At 44.5% G+C, this 17819-nt stretch overlaps 5 protein-coding genes across 5 annotated transcripts; 2 read left to right on the top strand and 3 right to left on the bottom strand.

Annotated features, from left to right (window-relative positions):
* Positions 1 to 2223: 2223 nt before the first annotated feature.
* EAF01_006247 (uncharacterized protein) lies at positions 2224 to 4031 on the bottom strand (the record flags this gene model as incomplete). The annotated part of the gene is made up of 3 exons (XM_038914501.1): positions 2224 to 3013; positions 3066 to 3181; positions 3249 to 4031. 3 exons carry the CDS (start codon positions 4029 to 4031, stop codon positions 2224 to 2226), a joined length of 1689 nt encoding a protein of 562 aa, XP_038769456.1.
* Positions 4032 to 4831: 800 nt separating this feature from the next.
* EAF01_006246 (uncharacterized protein) lies at positions 4832 to 5194 on the bottom strand (the record flags this gene model as incomplete). Its single annotated transcript, XM_038914500.1, has 2 exons — positions 5081 to 5194; positions 4832 to 4976 (listed from the first exon to the last, which is right to left on the bottom strand). The coding sequence occupies exons 1-2, from the start codon at positions 5125 to 5127 to the stop codon at positions 4832 to 4834; spliced, it is 192 nt and encodes a 63-aa protein (XP_038769455.1). The 5' UTR covers positions 5128 to 5194.
* Positions 5195 to 7614: 2420 nt separating this feature from the next.
* On the top strand, positions 7615 to 8965 carry EAF01_006245 (uncharacterized protein). The gene is made up of 2 exons (XM_038914499.1): positions 7615 to 8294; positions 8347 to 8965. The coding sequence occupies exons 1-2, from the start codon at positions 8222 to 8224 to the stop codon at positions 8535 to 8537; spliced, it is 264 nt and encodes an 87-aa protein (XP_038769454.1). The 5' UTR covers positions 7615 to 8221; the 3' UTR covers positions 8538 to 8965.
* A 2961-nt stretch (positions 8966 to 11926) lies between these two features.
* Positions 11927 to 15050, top strand: EAF01_006244 (uncharacterized protein; the record flags this gene model as incomplete). The annotated part of the gene is made up of 4 exons (XM_038914498.1): positions 11927 to 12296; positions 12348 to 12488; positions 12544 to 12626; positions 12690 to 15050. The coding sequence occupies 4 exons, from the start codon at positions 11927 to 11929 to the stop codon at positions 15048 to 15050; spliced, it is 2955 nt and encodes a 984-aa protein (XP_038769453.1).
* A 1649-nt stretch (positions 15051 to 16699) lies between these two features.
* Positions 16700 to 17184, bottom strand: EAF01_006243 (uncharacterized protein; the record flags this gene model as incomplete). Its single annotated transcript, XM_038914497.1, has 2 exons — positions 16700 to 17035; positions 17170 to 17184. 2 exons carry the CDS (start codon positions 17182 to 17184, stop codon positions 16700 to 16702), a joined length of 351 nt encoding a protein of 116 aa, XP_038769452.1.
* Positions 17185 to 17819: the final 635 nt, after the last annotated feature.

Genomic DNA, 17819 nt, shown 5'->3' with positions numbered 1-17819 from the left:
CACCGTTTGAAGCCAAGTCGATGCCAAGTACCACATACCCATGAGCTTAAGTCTGCGTATGCTGAAATAAAAATAGAAAGAAGGAAATACTCCGAAGTACTTGGGAGATCGACGTCGACGTCAAGCTTTTTCCAGAAGCGTGGGGGGAGTTTGATACGCAACCTGAGTCTAAAGAAGAAGCTGAATATGAGTTGGCTTTGGCGATCTTTCAAGCTCATGATAATAGTAGGAGGAAGTTTAATCTTTGAAAGTACAGTAGGTATTCCTCTCTTATCTCGTACGCGATGATTTAGGTCAAAAAATTATCTGTAGAGCTGAAAATAATCCAATGCAAGTACACGTGGTGAAAGAAATTAGTTCGCTTCGTAGTAGAGAAGGTATTTCGACTAGTATATTGTATATTTCTCTCCGCACATAGTATACACCAACACTCATGAACTAGTAAATCTCAGAGGAAGGACCTTTTTAACTTTAGGTACGGGAAAAATGTTCTTGAAAGTACAAAGTAAATTGCTCTCCGTACACACTATTTGATAATTATTAACACTTTAACCAACACCTAATAACCAACAAGAACAAAAAATAGAGCCAGGCTATCTTAGAGGAAACGACACTTATCAAAAGAGCTAACATCATCGCAACAAAATTCCCTTCCTCTCACACCATGCCCATTTCGAATCCAGCTTTCATCAATGAGAAGAACCACAGCGGTCTAAAATCGAACTTCAACCCAATTCTCAATTCCGGATAAGCAGGCCAGCGCCAATGTTATCATTGATGACATCTTTGTTCTCCAACCTAGAATTTGGCTTGTTTCCTACTTGCGAAGCGATCGCAGTACAATCCTAAGACCATCACCGGAACAGAGAATAAAGTTCGAACAACACTTGTACGGTCGGTACCGTATGCCAATACCGGTTTATGTGCCAGTGACAGAGGTAGTGACAGCGAGAGTAGTTTATCAACATTCTCTAGCCCTGGGGTGAAATAAGGAATTGATGCAAAAGTCGCCGACACAGCCTAATTTTTACATCATAAAGTTTGCTTGAACGGGAATTTTCCATCAAAGTCTCGCTACTCAGGAGACCTTACTTGTGGATGTAACCAGAGATAATCGAAAACATCCTCATTTAGCGGTAACGGAGTTGTTCGCAAGCGGAATTGCAATCGACAGCGTCGACTGAGCAATTATACGATGTAGAGTTCCATCCGAACATTTCCTCACCCCTTCATGTCGCGAAATGCTAAAGTGGTAGAAATCTAGACCACCTGTGCCAAATCTATTTCCAAATTTGACAGACACACTTATTCGTCTATCCGTCCATCTAAATCCAGCTTTGTACATTCGTACCCACTGAGGTATATTTCCTACTGGTTCTGCCCCAAAACCGGGACTTCTACTATTGCCCTCCATTCCATATGACGGCGAAATAAATCCTTCAATCCTGTCGCGTAACCCAACATGGAAAGCTTTCTCTACCGACGCGTCTCACTTCCGTCTCACGAATCACAGCAAGAAATCGGAACGATCGGCTCCCAGCCCACATATGTAAATCTCTCTGCAAAAGATTGTATCCCAGTAAATCCCTCATTGAAAAAGATGTTCTTCCACGCGGTAAGAACGGCACATACGATCGGTCAATTCATTGTGTTTCTCCGGTGGACAATATTATGGAGTCTTTGAGACATCTTCCGATAAATCAATACCGGCAACCCACACTAAACTGCCTGTAACGCTGTAACGCTACAAGTGAAATGATTGGATAGCCTATAGCAATCCCCGGGTATGTATAAGCTATGTCCCTACATACATACAAAAATTCCCCACCACAAACCACAAACCGCGGAACTTGATTTGACTTTGAACTTTGAGGCGAACGAACGACCCATCGTTCAAAATTCGCCACGTAGACTTGCGTATTGGGTTTCTCTTGATATCTGAATTATATTAATTGACTCATTTGGGTAATAGTCTAGAAGGATCTTGGAAGCCATGGAATCTTCTTGGTGTGGACAGGGCTGATTCGTGTTATGTGCTACCTCCCCCGAACTATCTCCATATTTTCCCTGTCATACGACATCATTTGAGTTGGTTTGATTTGTCCAGAAAGATACATGAGTAGCGGTGATTTTGCAGACATGCATGTATCCTAAGGTAACTTGGTAGCGTACCATCCCTCAGTAGCCAGCCCAGCCCCAAGAAATCATCAAGCCCGGAATCTTTCAATTCCCTTCCCCAAAACCGTAAGATTCTCGTCTCCACCGAGCAACATCATGCCAAAGTAGGAAGAGATCTCTCTCTCCAATCACTTGTCTCAGCTCCAATAATCTCCACAATTGAAGTTCTCCCTCGTCTTCTTTTTCTTCTAACTTCTCTGCATGTAGCTCTGCATGTACTTGCCCGTCAACTAGTAAATCTTTCAGGCGCTCCATATGCAACCCCGCCAATTGCTCCACAAACCAAGTTCGTGTGATATGATCCCGCTGTGAATGAACAGCGCCAATAGTAAATAACCAAATCAGCCATTGACATGTTTGTTCTGTGGTTGTCGCGGTATCAATTGTGGACAGAGATTCTTGTAATTGTTGTAAGAGGATAGAAGGACCAGTAGAGGAATGTGGGTATTCTTCAAGTATTGACTTCATGAATAGTAGAGCTCCGATACGAGTTGCTTTGTCGATAGTAGATTCTTGATCTGTTTCTAGAGACAGGGGAAATGATAACAATTCATACTCAATCCAGTAGATATCATCAAGAAAATCTCCTGGGTCAAGAAGAGCTTTGAATGATGAGGCGAACTGTATGGACTGGTAGAAGATAGCTAGATATTGCATTGTTTGTCTGAGATTTGAGTGAATACCGCATCTAGCGAGGGAAGTTTCAATGTAACTATTGATGGTGCGCTTCCTATGCACCGGTAGAATTTTAGATATTGATATTTCAGAATGATCTCGTGGTTTATAGTAGAGATATGGTTCAGCAGCATAATCAATCGCACCAGTGATATCAGACCTTGAGGATAATTAGAATGTGGTTCTTCTTACATCTTAGCAAAATCACCTACCGACGAAGTTTTGTCTGTATAATCATGGGAAGAGACGACATCGTGCCTCGTGTATTTATCATTTGTTGTATACCCCGCATATGAATATGCCATAAATCCGAATGGCCTGTATTTGCCTAAGTGGAAGTTTAGTAGACATCAAATAACCACATAGCAAAATATGCTATCAAAATTCAAACATACTTCTCCCAAAGCTACACACGACAAAGCAGCAATTGTGCTATCGTCTGCTGGTTTCCCATTCTGAAGTTTTTCCTTGACGATTTCCAAGGTTTTGCCAAGGTGGTACACTGAATCTTCCGAGTCTTTCCCACCTTGAAGCAAGGAGAGATAAATTGCGCCAGCATACAATATCGCATGGAACATTGCTGCATCGTTGATTGTAAAACGAAACCATTCATCTGAACGTAGAGGATTGGAAGAAAGATATTTGGACAATGGATACATTCTCGAACTAACATGCGTAAAGTATCTGCTCAGCAACCGGTGCGTTCGTGTTGTCATTTCAATGGGCCATGGAGACAGGCTGAGTGCAGTCGGAAACCCGATGAGATCCTCAATAATAAGACCATTATGTTGGTGATAATCAGATATGACAGAGTTGGGTTCCACGAAAGATTTTATAGATTTCGAACGGACTTTCGGATCCTCTTTACTTTTCCGGATTGTTTTGCTTAGGGAATCATTCCTCACATGCTTCCGTACGAACTTTCGTATATTGACATCGGTTTTGGTTCCAGAAGGCGATGAATTGACAAACGCGAATTTTTGTTTCGATCCTCCCTCATTGCAGTTGATATTGGTGGTCGATGAAGGATGAGATGGTGTTGAGGATTTGCTTTCCACCTGACTTTCTTTGAAGGAAATTTCGGTGTCTTTCCACCGAATTTTACCTGGGACATTCCAATTTTTATATACATTGATTTTGGGACCATCTGTACTTATAAGCTGTGTGGTATCCGTCATGGTGAGGGATATAAAACTTGAATTCAAGATCTTCAATGCAAAAATGAGGGAATTTCAAAAGATGAGTAATACTCTTGCCCTCTCACGTTGCAAGAAAGAGTATACAAGAGATCACGGTCAAGATGAAGATATTTGAGGTAGAAAACTTTTCACAGGTAACAAAGACAAATTGAAAACATTTCATGCTTATCGAATCCTCAAAATTCCAAATTTGGAAGTTGAAGTTTCCTCTTTGGGTAATTGCCATTCATTTTTGAAGATGCGGGGCATTTCTGTGTAACAAAAACTCACGTAATCAACATTCAACGATTGTTCGTAGAGATATAAGGGTATCGCGAATTGAGGTTTAGAAATCCATACGACAATTGATACGATGTGTTGATTTGGAAGTTTCAATCCGTGATATGGATTAGATATTGGTTATGGAAACCAGTGGTATAAGTAATTGGGTCTCTGTGGCAAGTTTTTGATAAAAGTAGAAAAATCCCCATTCTCAACGACTCTAACATTGGAACCACTGGTTATCACCTACCATCAGCCATTCTACTATAGAATGTAGACCACATCCTAATATCACATCCCAATACCACATCCTCAATCTCAATCCTCCACCTCTCCAACAGAGCCTCACCCTATCAAACTCCAACAAAGCAACTCCCAAACCCCAAATCCTCATCCCAACGCCACTTCCAGCCCTAACACAATCGCTTCTTTCTCCTCCTCCTCCTCCAAGAAAACATGAAACACCCAGTAAATCCTTCCTCCATCCACGAACGAGGACCGAGCTTGTAGCTCCGTCGCTAAATTCCACCGACTCCTGAGATGATTTGCATGCCATATACAGATCTTCCCGTGCGCACGAACAAGCGCCCTCCATCTTGACTCCGATCGAGAAAGAGATGCCCTACCGTCGACAAAAGTGCTGGGAGAGTATGCTTGGGATGTCTGAGAATGGTTTGGATTTTTAAAACCGTGTCATTGGGGTTGTTACCGTGTCCTGAAAATTCCGATTGAATCAGTGAAACGACAAACCAATTCACCAAACATACATTATCCTGTTTGAAATTTTCATTTCACCACATTTCCAGATATTCATTTTTTTGTTTCAACATGTAGGATAATTCAGGCCAAGCATACAGACCCTTTTCTTGGAAGCTTCACAATGATGGGGTCCAAACTATAAGGTTATGGCGGGGCGAATTTCAGACGAAAGTCAATTGTGTGTTTTGTTGGGAGTTTGATATTGATGTTACTTCTGAAGGTTGGGATATTTTCGAATGTGTCAAAACGGATATGGAACATTGGCACCTTGTTTGATTATTTTTTCTGAGCTTAGAATTTTGAATTTTGGAATGTGATCGAGACACTTGTCGCGATAAAAAAGGAGGATTGAGCTGCTCAATAGGACGATATTCGCTCATTCCATGGATGCCATTTGATGTTTTTCTTGGTATCAGCTCATTCCTTCCTACCGTCTAGGATTTTCTGTAGGAATAGATGAATCCAAGAATTGATATCGTTTGATCTGCATATAAAAAAATTCTCTCGAAACCAATCCCACAAGAGATACTTGAGGGGGGGCAGAGTGGGAGTAACATGAAGCGAAAGCACCAGGAAAAAATTGACTTTGGTCCGAAGAAGGGACGAAAAGCGTGATGAGAGATGAGACGGCATTTGATTTGAATTGTTTGACTTTTCATTACAGCTGTGAATTGAAATGGAAATTGAAAATGATACACATCCTTCAATTAGCTCCATCTGCAGCCCATCCCGCTGCCGACTTCGGGAATTTTAGATCAAAGCACGATTTAACAAGTTTTGTAAGGTCTTTCCTGGTAATTTGTGCCCTACCGTACGTATTCAATGACTCTGTTAGAGATCTCACACTCCAAAATCCTCACCCGTCAAGACATTTACTGTATAGACTAGATAATTCGAAAGACCACTATGTGTGAACACAAATCATGTTGTTGGTGAAAGTCAACCATACTTTCGTGGGGTGTCTAAACAAGTCCATTGGCCTAGAGATTTCGTACCATAAGGTCCGTGGAGGTGCAGATTGGCGTCGGAGGAAACTGGAAACATTAACCAACGGTTCCAAGGATTTCCCCTTCATTGTCGCTTAATTTCGCACTTAGCTTTCGTGGTGGTTTGTACTGTATGCTCGTGCACCCATCAAATCAATTCCCCAAGGAGTAATGAAAAATTGGGAAGAAGCTGAGAAACTAATCATCCTTTGCTCGATTGTTATTGGAAGAATGTAATGTCTGCAATCTGTCAAGACTTCCTTCCATGCAGTAGTGAGATAAAAATTTGTTCTTCGTTTCGTCGATGGTCCTGTCGGATTGACCGGCGCTGGCGTAGGCTGCGTATAGCCTAGATAACACTCGACTTTCTCATTTTTAGGTCATGGCTGCTTGGCTAATAGGTTTGAACGCCTAGAAGACGCCTAGAATCAGCTGTATTGAAGTCGTACTACACACCAACACAGTGCATGAGGAAATTCGAAATCTGGAATCTCGTCGACAGTATATTCTGTTTTCATCTCATCTCATCTCATCAGAGAGAGCGATCAAACCAGACATTGCAGACAGATTGAGAAAGCTGAGCTTGGAAAACGAAAAATGGCGGCAAACTCGTAAACTTCCAATGGTTCACTCTGACTTACATACGAATTCTTACATCAATTAATCGATCAAATCATGGTATTTTTTTCTTCTTGCTTGCTCGCGTGCCTGTCGCATTCAAACCCTTGCGAATGAGGGATATAAAATATTTCCGACTTGCCCCCCCCTTCCCCCCTCCAAGACCAGGGTCCCAGTTCCCGATCAGATTCTGACGTATGTCTCTCACTGTACCTACCTGCCTTGTGTAATCACCCCAAAAGAAATTAAAATGCGCTGTTCGTAGAAGCGGATATTCACGTGATCATAACAAAATTTACCTTTCGTCACCCAATTTCGCATCCGCAAATGGCCCATTGAGTAAGTAAAAGAGTTACATTGCGTTTGAACTTTGCAGCATCTAAAATTCTGCAGGGTTCAAATTTGACCGATGAGATGAGGCGAAACCAAACCAAACCAAACGGCCGAGAATGAGGATCAAGCTGCAAGACGAAAACTCTACTGCTTCATGGCCAATATTATTCGACTAGGATTTTTACGGTATGCGAGTAGTCTGACTAAGGATGTAGGAGGAAGTCTCAGGAAGAGCGCTGTTGGCGAGCAGAAACCAAAGACTTGGAGCGTCTGCGACTATCCATGGGGTAGTTTGATACCCCAAGGAAAAATACGGAGTACCCCAAAAAGTAAGGCCCTTTTTCAGAAACAGAACCGAATCCCTGAGTGTCAATTATTTGTCCGAAGTTTATCAAGGTGGGTGAATCTATTCTGGGCAGTGGGCAGATTTGATATGGATGAGAGAGGAATGTTTGACACAGTCTTGATTGGCTGCGCCATGCTAACACAGCTTTGTGACGTTGATAGTGTTTTCTTGGTGCTGCTGGATGGGCACATCTGAACGTAAGGAGGGCCAGTGGTTTCGTAACAATATGATATTAGCACTTGTAGACTCCTGAATACTACGCCGTCAACAACATCACTATTGTTATCGTGTGATATGTCAATCCTACCAACGTGTCTATCTAATTCCTCGAGATGCTACAGATCAGATTGCGTGAAGAAATTAGGAGGAAACTTAAGTTTTCTACCAAGCAAATGCCACGCCAAAGATAAGCATGCCCAGGACTTATTGTAGTGCAACCAGAGAAATGATGTTGTCGCCAGCTTTCGGAGCCAACTCAGGTAACCTGAGGTATTTTTAGTTCCAGGCGCTCAAATGGAACTGACGGTAAGAGTTCCGAGGCTATTGCAATGGGATGAAAGGGATGTAACGGTATCACTACATATTGGATAATTACGTCGTTACCTCGAGCCGACCAGACGACGATTATAATTGCGATGGGGAATTTGAGGGAATTGAACGGCTATTACGGGTATCCTTTCGGTATTTCCATTACCAGTATTCCTCACACCGGTCAAAAGTGGAGGTGCACATGAGAGCGCTTACTGGACGTTGGTCGCGCTGACCTAATTTTCAAAGACATTCCCAGCGACAAGAAGGTTTGGATAACCTTAGCGGAAGGATGAACACTTCCTTCATCCACCCATCCATCGTATTGCCCAAGAGAGATGCATGAGGCTACCGATGCGCAGTTGGTAGGTTCCGTCGCGTCTTTTCCATTTGCAAGTCGTATGCAACGAGGTTCGTATGTTTTGACCGCGTTATGTGTTATTTCTGATTGAATTTTCTCCAGTGTTTCTTGGGGGAAGAAAGGCCGAGTGCCGGTCAGAGGAGGAAGAAGCCCTTTTACCCTGCACCGTACTCAGACGCACTCCTCTTGACGATAACTTAATATTACCCAAAATAGTTGCAGCATCTATGAATTCACATCCAGGTTATTCAGATCACTATCTACTACAGAGTACTCTGTACAGTGCTGTATAATAATAAGTTTGGCCCAAGTAAATAAACCAGTTCGATTGCTCCACCTCCAAAATGTCAATTTCGCAATCAAGCTTTCCCTAAACCATTAGTCTCCATCTTCGCCCAGGTTTCCCTTGTCATTGACATGAGAATTGATGCAAGATCTGATGATCCCAGGATATGCCTCCGTATTGTCTCAATAGCAACCCGCCGAATAGCTGCACGGTTCTGGAGAGGCAACCTGCGATTGCAAGAGTGACCGTCTACTTCGTAAATAAGAAGCCTTTGTAACGTCATATCTAGCGCAATTGTAATCGTGCCGCCATGCCGGGGGAGATGAGAGTGAATGAGTGGAGTGGAAGTTATTGCAGTGCAGTGGTACGGTGAGGGGAGAGGGGTGAGTGAAAGGGGGAAAATCTATGGGCTGGGGATGGAAATATTGGAAGCGAGAAATGAAGGGGAAAAATGAAATTCTAGAAGTGTATCGCTGGTGGGAAAAAAAAAACCCCCCCAGCGTAGCGGCGGTTTCGGCGTAGGCGTGTGGGATAGAATTCGTGGCGTCCATGGCGTTCAACTTGCCCGTATCTGTGTGGGATTTGAGCGTGGGATGTAAGCATTGATTGTTTCTAGTGTGTATCTCCTTTTGAAGAACCTTCCTCGAGCCCAGACAGCGGCGCGGCTCCTCGCACCTACTGAAGTCAAAGTTTCATAACCCATTTCGATAGTTTTTTTACGTTTCTGAAAGAATGGCTTGGACGAAGATCTCCGCTGATGTTGGTTGAGGACAAGACGACTTGATGCTTGGCCAACACAATAGGTGCACCGTGGTGCAAAGGAATATCACCTTGGCAGCAGTCAATACCGAGTAATATTCAATGCCGATGAGATGAGAGTAAGAACCTGAGTAGAATTTCCATGTCTTGGGTCACTTGAACGATTCAGATACTTTTTGAAATCAATTTCGAATTGAGATGTTTTGAAACTAGGTCTCTCCCATATTGATGTTGTGCCGCCCGTCATCAATCCCACGTTGTTTACGTTGTTTTGTTTACGGTTTTACTGTTTGAGTTCGTGAAGGAATGGTATTGTGCAGGGAGTGACTTGATCAAAATCTCGGATTATTGGGATTGTTTGACAGCCACGTAGAAACGGTCAACCCTGGAGAAAACAACAGCAAAGCAGAATGTAATCAAAGCCTTAAATTCATCTTGTGTGTGTAGGTACGGTACAATAGTCTCGAAAATGTGTTACTTCCTTCCTTAGGGCCAAAGAACTGCATGGCTCGAATTCCCCATTTTCAATTTTGCAAATTGCCATCTGCCATCGATGATATCTTCCCCCGTACCCTGCTGTTCGCCTTACTTACGGTCTGCCCGTCCAGACTCCAGACCCAGGTCCCAGCACCCATTCCCATCCCGCAACAGCCATTACCTACCGTATTCTGCCCCAATCCACTATTGCCTGTAAAATGAAGTAAACAAACTGACTGATCCGCCAACCAATGCCAACAGTCAATCATTGGACCGTTCGTTTGGGAGAGGGATAGGGAAGTGTGGGTGAAGATAAGTTGCAAATTACTATTTGCAATTTTGGAATCTCGCGGAGTCTTGGCCAATGAGATAAGCTAGATGGTATAAAATTATGATTTGGGAAATTATGAAGATCGCGAGATGGAGTTCTCATCTTAATTTTTCTCGTAGTTGCAAGTGAGTTGGCAATGGAGAGATGAGATACTGGACAACGACGCGTTCTACTCATTACTCACACAACAGGCAAATCACGCCGAGGGGGCTATAGAAGGGGAAGTATGCTCACCAAAAGTACTTGGCGAAGGCATACCGAGATTTCCCACACTCGCCGCTTATTGAAGAAGAATAAGCAAAAGGGTGAAATCCATGATACGTTATTCCATGCTAGATTCGAAACGCTGAGTAGACGCGGCAATTGTAGGAGGAGGTTGGGAAAGGAGCGAGTTTAGCAGGCAGCTTTCAAGCCTTGACATTGCACAGTCAACAGTGCGCTATCAGCTCTGCAGTCTGTAGGTAGTCATCTCAGCAATGCTGATGAGTACAGTCAATGTGGTACAGTACATGCGTGTATTTACGATACTTTGATGCATGCAGTGATTCTCATGATGCATCTCGATCTTGCAGTAGTAATCGGGAGTACATAACCGTCAGTCACCCAGTCTCTTTTCTTACATCTTTGCGCACCGAAAACCCCTATAGTATCTGCCGAATGATTGCCCCCTCCTCCCCCCCCGGTGTTTTACCCCTTCATGCTCTTCGCCACGACCTACCTACAGTACCTACCTACGTATCAATTGCAATGAATCTGTTGATATAGCGGATTGAATCGTCGCCAACACTACCGGTTTTCATGAACCAGAATGTTATATGCCATACACGATGATATATGATACCGATACCATTTTTCTTGTCATACCTACAGCACCGCTAGCTTGCTGATTGGCCAATTGATAACTTCCTATCTGATAATGAAGAGCCGTCATTCGCTGAGCCGACCAAGCTTCCGACTCACCGATACATTAACCAGGACCTGCACTTGACTTTCGCAGTGACTGAATAGATCTAAACTCAATATAATCCAAGACGTATGGGCAATTACTCCAAGAGGACATATCGGGAGGTGACGCTGAGAGTGAGGCTAGATAATACTACCTAGTCGAGACTAGCCGGCGAGATGATCAATAGTTCACAGGTTAATACTGGATAACTCGGCTTTCTCTTCCCAGGTCGAGAGATCCTAGGTAATTATGAAGGGAAGCGCAAAAAGTTGATCTGTCAAGGATATTAATCGGACATTGAAGGAATCTTGGCCTCATTGGGAGCCACAGTCGAGCGCTAAGCCCAGTCCAGCTAAGAGGCAAGGTTTTTAATGGAGCATTTAGGAAATCATTGGAAAATCCCTCACCAAAAATCCAAATAATCCGCCATAAACTACCATGACGCTAAAAGTAATATCATCCACTTTCTCTATCATTACGGTGACCATTTTAAACTTCAAGCGAGAGAAAACTCTCCTAAGCTCATCGTTGGTTTCTGCCCCAGACCCTCGCCAGATATACCACACTTTCACTCAAGCTTACCCATGGATCTAGTTCAAGGCCCCCCCAGTAGCCTCTTTTCCATTTCACAAGTCATGCCGCCAAAATTGTCTGTGACCACCGTCCGAGGATGACGCCGAAGGGTGAAGAAGAAAAATCAAAAATCGACCTTACCCAATCTTGCTTGGGACTAGGATAGCTGATCACACTCGGTCTCTAAGATATATAATCTGCGACCGTCCCCCAATTGTCACTTCTTTTTTCTTTCCAGTCTACTCAGTTTGCCTTTGTCACGGTGGGAGTTAATAATAATCTTTCCTTCATCCTACCACCCTAAAGCGCAATGGCTCACGGAGACATTGAAAACGGCGCTTCGGCGGCCAGACCAGAGTACGAAGACGAAAAGCTCGGAGAATATGGACAACTCGTACGATATATTTCAAAGTATAAGGGAAGAGAAGAGGGAGAGAAGCTCGCCGCCGAAGAAGAAGAGGCTGCCAACGCTAGCAAGAAGAAGGGCAAGAAGTCCAAGGGCAGTGATGGAGCTGGTTTCGAGACCCCAGATGACTGGCTCAACACCGGTATGCGACAAGGTCTCTCTACTGCCGAGGTCGAGAACCGTCGTAAGAAGACCGGATGGAACGAATTGACCACTGAAAACGAGAGCTTGTTCTGGAAGTTCATCGGTTTCTTCAAAGGTCCTGTGCTCTATGGTAAGTTGACTTCAATTCGCCCTACATGAATTCCACTAATCTCGGCCATAGTTATGGAACTCGCTGTCCTCCTCGCCGCTGGTCTGCGTGATTGGATTGATTTCGGTGTTATTATCGGTATTCTTATGCTTAATGCTGTTGTCGGATGGTATCAAGAAAAACAAGCTGCCGATGTCGTCGCTAGTTTGAAGGGTCAGTCATTGCATCAATTCGCACACTCCCATCTCATTGCTGACCTCAATCATAGGTGACATCGCTTTGAAGGCTACTGTTGTTCGTGATGGTGCTGAAGTTGAAATCTTGGCTCGTGAATTGGTTCCTGGTGACATTGTAAGTTACACCACATCGACATCGCATCAATGCACGATCACATTACTAACAATCTGCCAATAGATCATTATTGAAGATGGACATGTCGTTCCCGCCGATGCTAGAATTATTTGCGCTTATGACGACCCTAACGGATACGAAACTTACCAACAAGAACTCCTCAACCAACGCAGTCACGAAATGAGCGAAAAGGAAGAGGATGATGATGATGACGCACACGGAGGAAAGCACGGTTCCGGCTACGCTCTTCTCGCTATCGATCAATCGGCAATGACTGGTGAATCCCTAGCTGTCGACAAGTACGTCGCTGATGTTATCTACTACACAACTGGTTGCAAGCGTGGAAAGGCCTATGCCGTTGTCACCCACGGTGCTCGCATGTCCTTCGTCGGTCGTACTGCCTCCCTCGTTACTGGTGCTCAAGATCAAGGTCATTTCAAGGCTATCATGAACTCCATCGGTACGTCTTTGTTGGTTTTGGTTGTTGGCTGGATCTTGATCGCCTGGATCGGTGGTTTCTTCCGTCACTTGAAGCTCGCTACCCCAGAACACTCTTCCGTCAACTTGCTCCATTACGCTCTTATCCTCTTGATTGTCGGTGTTCCCGTCGGTCTACCAGTTGTTACCACCACAACTCTTGCTGTCGGTGCCGCTTACCTCGCTGAGGAGAAGGCTATTGTCCAAAAGCTTACCGCTATCGAATCCCTTGCTGGTGTTGATGTTCTCTGCTCTGACAAGACGGGTACTCTCACTGCCAACCAACTGTCCATTCGTGAACCATTCGTCGCTGAGGGTGTCGATGTTAACTGGATGATGGCTGTCGCCGCTCTTGCTTCTTCCCACAACGTCAAGTCTTTGGATCCTATCGATAAAGTTACCATTCTTACTTTGAAGCGTTACCCAGCTGCCCGTAAGATCCTCGAACAAGGATGGAGAACTGAGAACTTCGCTCCTTTCGACCCTGTCTCCAAGCGTATTACTGCTATCGTCGTCAAGGATGGTGTCACCTGGACCTGTGCTAAGGGTGCTCCAAGTGCTATCTTGAGAATGTCTGAATGTTCCGCTGAGGTTGCCGCCATGTACAAGGCTAAGACTTTGGAATTTGCTCGTCGTGGTTTCCGTTCTCTCGGTGTTGCTGTTAAGGAAGGTAACGGACCATGGCAATTACTTGGTATGCTTCCTATGTTCGACCCTCCCCGTGAGGATACCGCTGCCACCATCGCCGAAGCTCAAGTTCTTGGTCTTTCCGTTAAGATGTTGACTGGTGACGCTATTGCAATTGCCAAGGAAACTTGCAAGATGTTGGCTCTCGGTACCAAGGTTTACAACTCTGACAAACTCATTCACGGTGGTCTTACTGGTACTACTCAACACGACTTGGTCGAGCGCGCCGATGGTTTCGCTGAAGTTTTCCCTGAGCACAAGTACCAAGTCGTCGAGATGTTGCAACAACGTGGACATTTGACCGCTATGACTGGTGATGGTGTTAACGACGCTCCTTCCCTCAAGAAATCTGACTGTGGTATTGCTGTCGAGGGTGCTACTGAAGCCGCTCAAGCCGCCGCTGATATCGTTTTCCTCGCCCCTGGTCTCAACACTATTGTCTCCGCCATTAAGATCGCCCGTCAAATTTTCCAACGTATGAAGGCTTATATTCAATACCGTATTGCTCTCTGTCTCCATTTGGAAATCTACTTGGTCACCTCCATGGTTATCATCAACGAGACTATCCGTGTCGAGCTCATTGTTTTCCTCGCTCTTTTTGCTGATTTGGCTACCATCGCTGTTGCTTATGACAATGCTCACTTTGAGCAACGCCCTGTCGAATGGCAATTGCCAAAGATCTGGATTATCTCTGTCGTCCTCGGTGTTCTGCTTGCTCTCGGTACCTGGGTCATGCGTGGTGCTCTCTTCGTACCAAACGGTGGTTTCATCGAGAACTTTGGATCCATCCAAGGTATGCTCTTCTTGGAAGTCTCCCTCACTGAGAACTGGCTCATCTTCGTCACCCGTGGTGGTAACACCTGGCCATCGTGGCAATTGGTTATTGCCATCTTCATTGTCGATGTCATTGCTACTCTCTTCTGTGTCTTCGGTTGGTTGTGTGGTGGAGCTGGTGAGCCATCTGACCCAGTTACCCGCAACGTTCTCCTTTCCCAGAACGGTCACACTTCTATCGTCACTGTTGTCATCGTTTGGGGTTACTCCATCGGTGTCACCATTGTCACTGCCATTGTCTACTTCTTGTTGAACCAATGGTCTTGGTTGGACAACCTTGGACGTGCCAGACGCAGTCACGCTGACACCCAAATGGAGAACATTATCGCTCATCTCTCCAAGGTTGCTCTTGAACACTCCCAAGTTGACGGTGTCCACCGTTACCACATTGTTCAAAAGCAAGCCGAGGTTGAGGATGACGATTAGATTATCTCACCCCTAATTTGAGCACTTCTCTCTTGCATAGACAAGACAGATGAAAAGTAAAAAAATATATCTAAAAGTCACAAAAAATCTGGAAATTTCACATGGAGAATATGGAGAAAGACAGGCGTTCCTAATATCCCCTCGTCATCCTCAATTCGGCAATGTCATTATGGTTGCGAAACATCTTGTCAACATGGTTTGTCAGTACAGAGCTGCAAACGTTTCGGCTTCACATTGACTTGTCGTTATACACCTTTAATTGTCGCCTCACCTTAATCCATACTTTTTACACCTTATAGACCTTTATTACGAGATGCGAGATTTTCAATTATGTTTTATGTTTTATGTTTGAATAGTACCTATAGATGGGTAAATGGGTTGGGATATTCCAGGGATGTGTTTATGTCACAGGAGCAGAAGAGGATGATTGGATGTATATACTGAGAAATGGAACGACTTCATTACAATAATTTGATTTGTGCCTGTGTGCTAAATTTTGTGAATTGTGACTTTGAATATAATTGTGCCAGATTTTTCTGCTTCTTGATTGCTTTGACCATGAATTAGATGCGAAACCTATCTGCCGTTTTCCAGCGCCCTTTTTCTCCTTTTGCAATTCTGAGGCTCTATCCATTTCACTCCCTATTCCTTTACGTTTCATTTCCGTTCCCTTCTAGGCTCTCTCCTTGGTACAGATCTTCACTCTTCACTCATAACCTTCCAAGGTATGTCAAAGCTACCCATTTATTAACCAATAGTTCGTACAGCCAACCCCCAAATCAACATAGATTTACTTCATTCCTTTATTATTTAAATTATTATTATCATTTTCAACATCTCTTTACCTTGTAGTCTACCGTACAAGCTCCAATACCAAAAGGAAGATAATCCAATCTCCACAATTTGAAATTTCCTCACGGATTTGGTGCCTGGTTTATCCCATCTTGAACTTAGTCGACAGATTGAGACCCGCTGGTTCGCGGACGCTTGAATTGGAGATGGGTGATTAAGGCAGGTACAAAATTACTTGCTGTATGTGTGGGTAATTTAATAGCAGAGGACCTGGCCATTTGCAGGAACCGTGGTGAATTCTGGCAGGGAAATATTACGATGTCACCCGGGAAACAGGAGGGATGCTACGATAACCAGGGGAGGGCCTAGATTGACAGGGGATTCTGCCTGCTGGGCTAGCGATATGGGGGATTCCATTGTGATTGTTGTACGGAGTAGCCAATGGTGTATCCATAGCGTGCCTTGAAAATTGGAGCGAGTGTACGAAAGTACAAGCGTGAAGGAGGAAAAGGAATGGTCCACAGCGGAGATGGCTGCGTTTTCTGGATGGGGGGCTTGCTCGTTTGTGCCTTCTTTGCTCCTGCTGGTAGAGAAGCTCGAGGTTAATGCGCGTAGCTATGGTGGGGCAGAGATTGTTTGCTTCCGTGCGAGTGTTTGGGGGGAAGGAGCTTGTGAGGGTCTGTCTCTTCAAAAGTTCGAATATTATTGCTGTAGTTGGTGTTCATCGCGACCATGTCTTCCTCTGTCTGTGATGGGTGGAAGATCTTCGGAGAATTTTTGTAAATACGATACAGTACCAATGCGCAACATGCTTTAATTATGGCTGAATGGGGGTTTATACGCTCGCTCGCTCGTAGCTACGACAACGACAACGACAACGACAGCGACAGAGAGTGCGAATGCGAGTGCGAGCGGTGAATGGTTGCAATGGATGGCACGGGGACAAATGGTTTCTGCCATTGCCACACGTTTTCGGTTCCCATAGTCATCCATCCACCGCTCCTGGACTCGAACTCCATCGATAAAACGTGCTCCACCGCACCAATGAATGCAATCGGCCCGCGCCCGCTATTCTTTCTCATGCTCCACGCCGAGGAACTTGAGAGATTTTCCTTTTGATGCTCCGTCCACATCTCGATTCCCCATCCGCATCTTGTATTTCCTCGGTCGGGGTCTCCACTCACCACTCCGTACTAGAAGATAATTTGGAAGAAGTTGGAAATGTGGAGGATGGAGAATGGAGAATGGAGAATGGAGAATGTAGGAATCTGGGCACGGGGAAACTTTCGTGGCAGCGTGGATAGAATGCGTGGAGCCCGAATCTAACCGCAAGCTGTGGCATTATTGAGAATCATTATCCGCTATTCTCCCAATGGGCGGATCGCAATACCGATGCGGGATAAGTATAAGGTTAATATGTCTTACTTTGTCGCTATCGATATTGATACGATGATAGGGACGGTGAGTATCGATATGCGATGGATAGGGGAAATTGGATGACGATGCATTTCGTTGTCGATGGTGAGAAAACAAGGGGAAGGAGGTTGGGGAATTCTCTTGGCATGTTGGGGGCCATTTCCCACAGTATACAGAGTATGTCGTGGCATCAAAGCCTCACCGTCTCGCAATACGTGCATTGACTTGCAAAATTACTCCTTTTCACTTATGCTACATTGGTTATGAAAATGGATTAATGAATGAACAAGTCACCACAAATGTATATGCAACTAATTGGAACGACCAAAGTTCACAATTGCGAAGTCAAGGCTCAACTCTGGAGAATAAGGAAATAGTCTTGAGATTCATGAAATGACAATTCAGGGACAAACTTGGGTACGGGAGATTCTGCTTTGGTGAATTTGCGAGTGCCGATTCGCATGAAAGGGTGAACGTTTGAGTGCTCGGCCGCCAAGTACGCCATCATTCAATGCTACCAAGACCCCAAGACTCTTGGAGAAAGCGATTAAGAATGATAGA

This window comes from Botrytis porri, assembly GCF_014898465.1.
Source record: "Botrytis porri strain MUCL 3234 chromosome Unknown BPOR_008, whole genome shotgun sequence".
Classification (NCBI taxonomy): Eukaryota; Fungi; Ascomycota; class Leotiomycetes; order Helotiales; family Sclerotiniaceae; genus Botrytis; species Botrytis porri.
The sequence above is the reverse complement of the archived record's forward strand: the minus strand, read 5'-3'. Positions and strand labels throughout refer to the sequence as shown.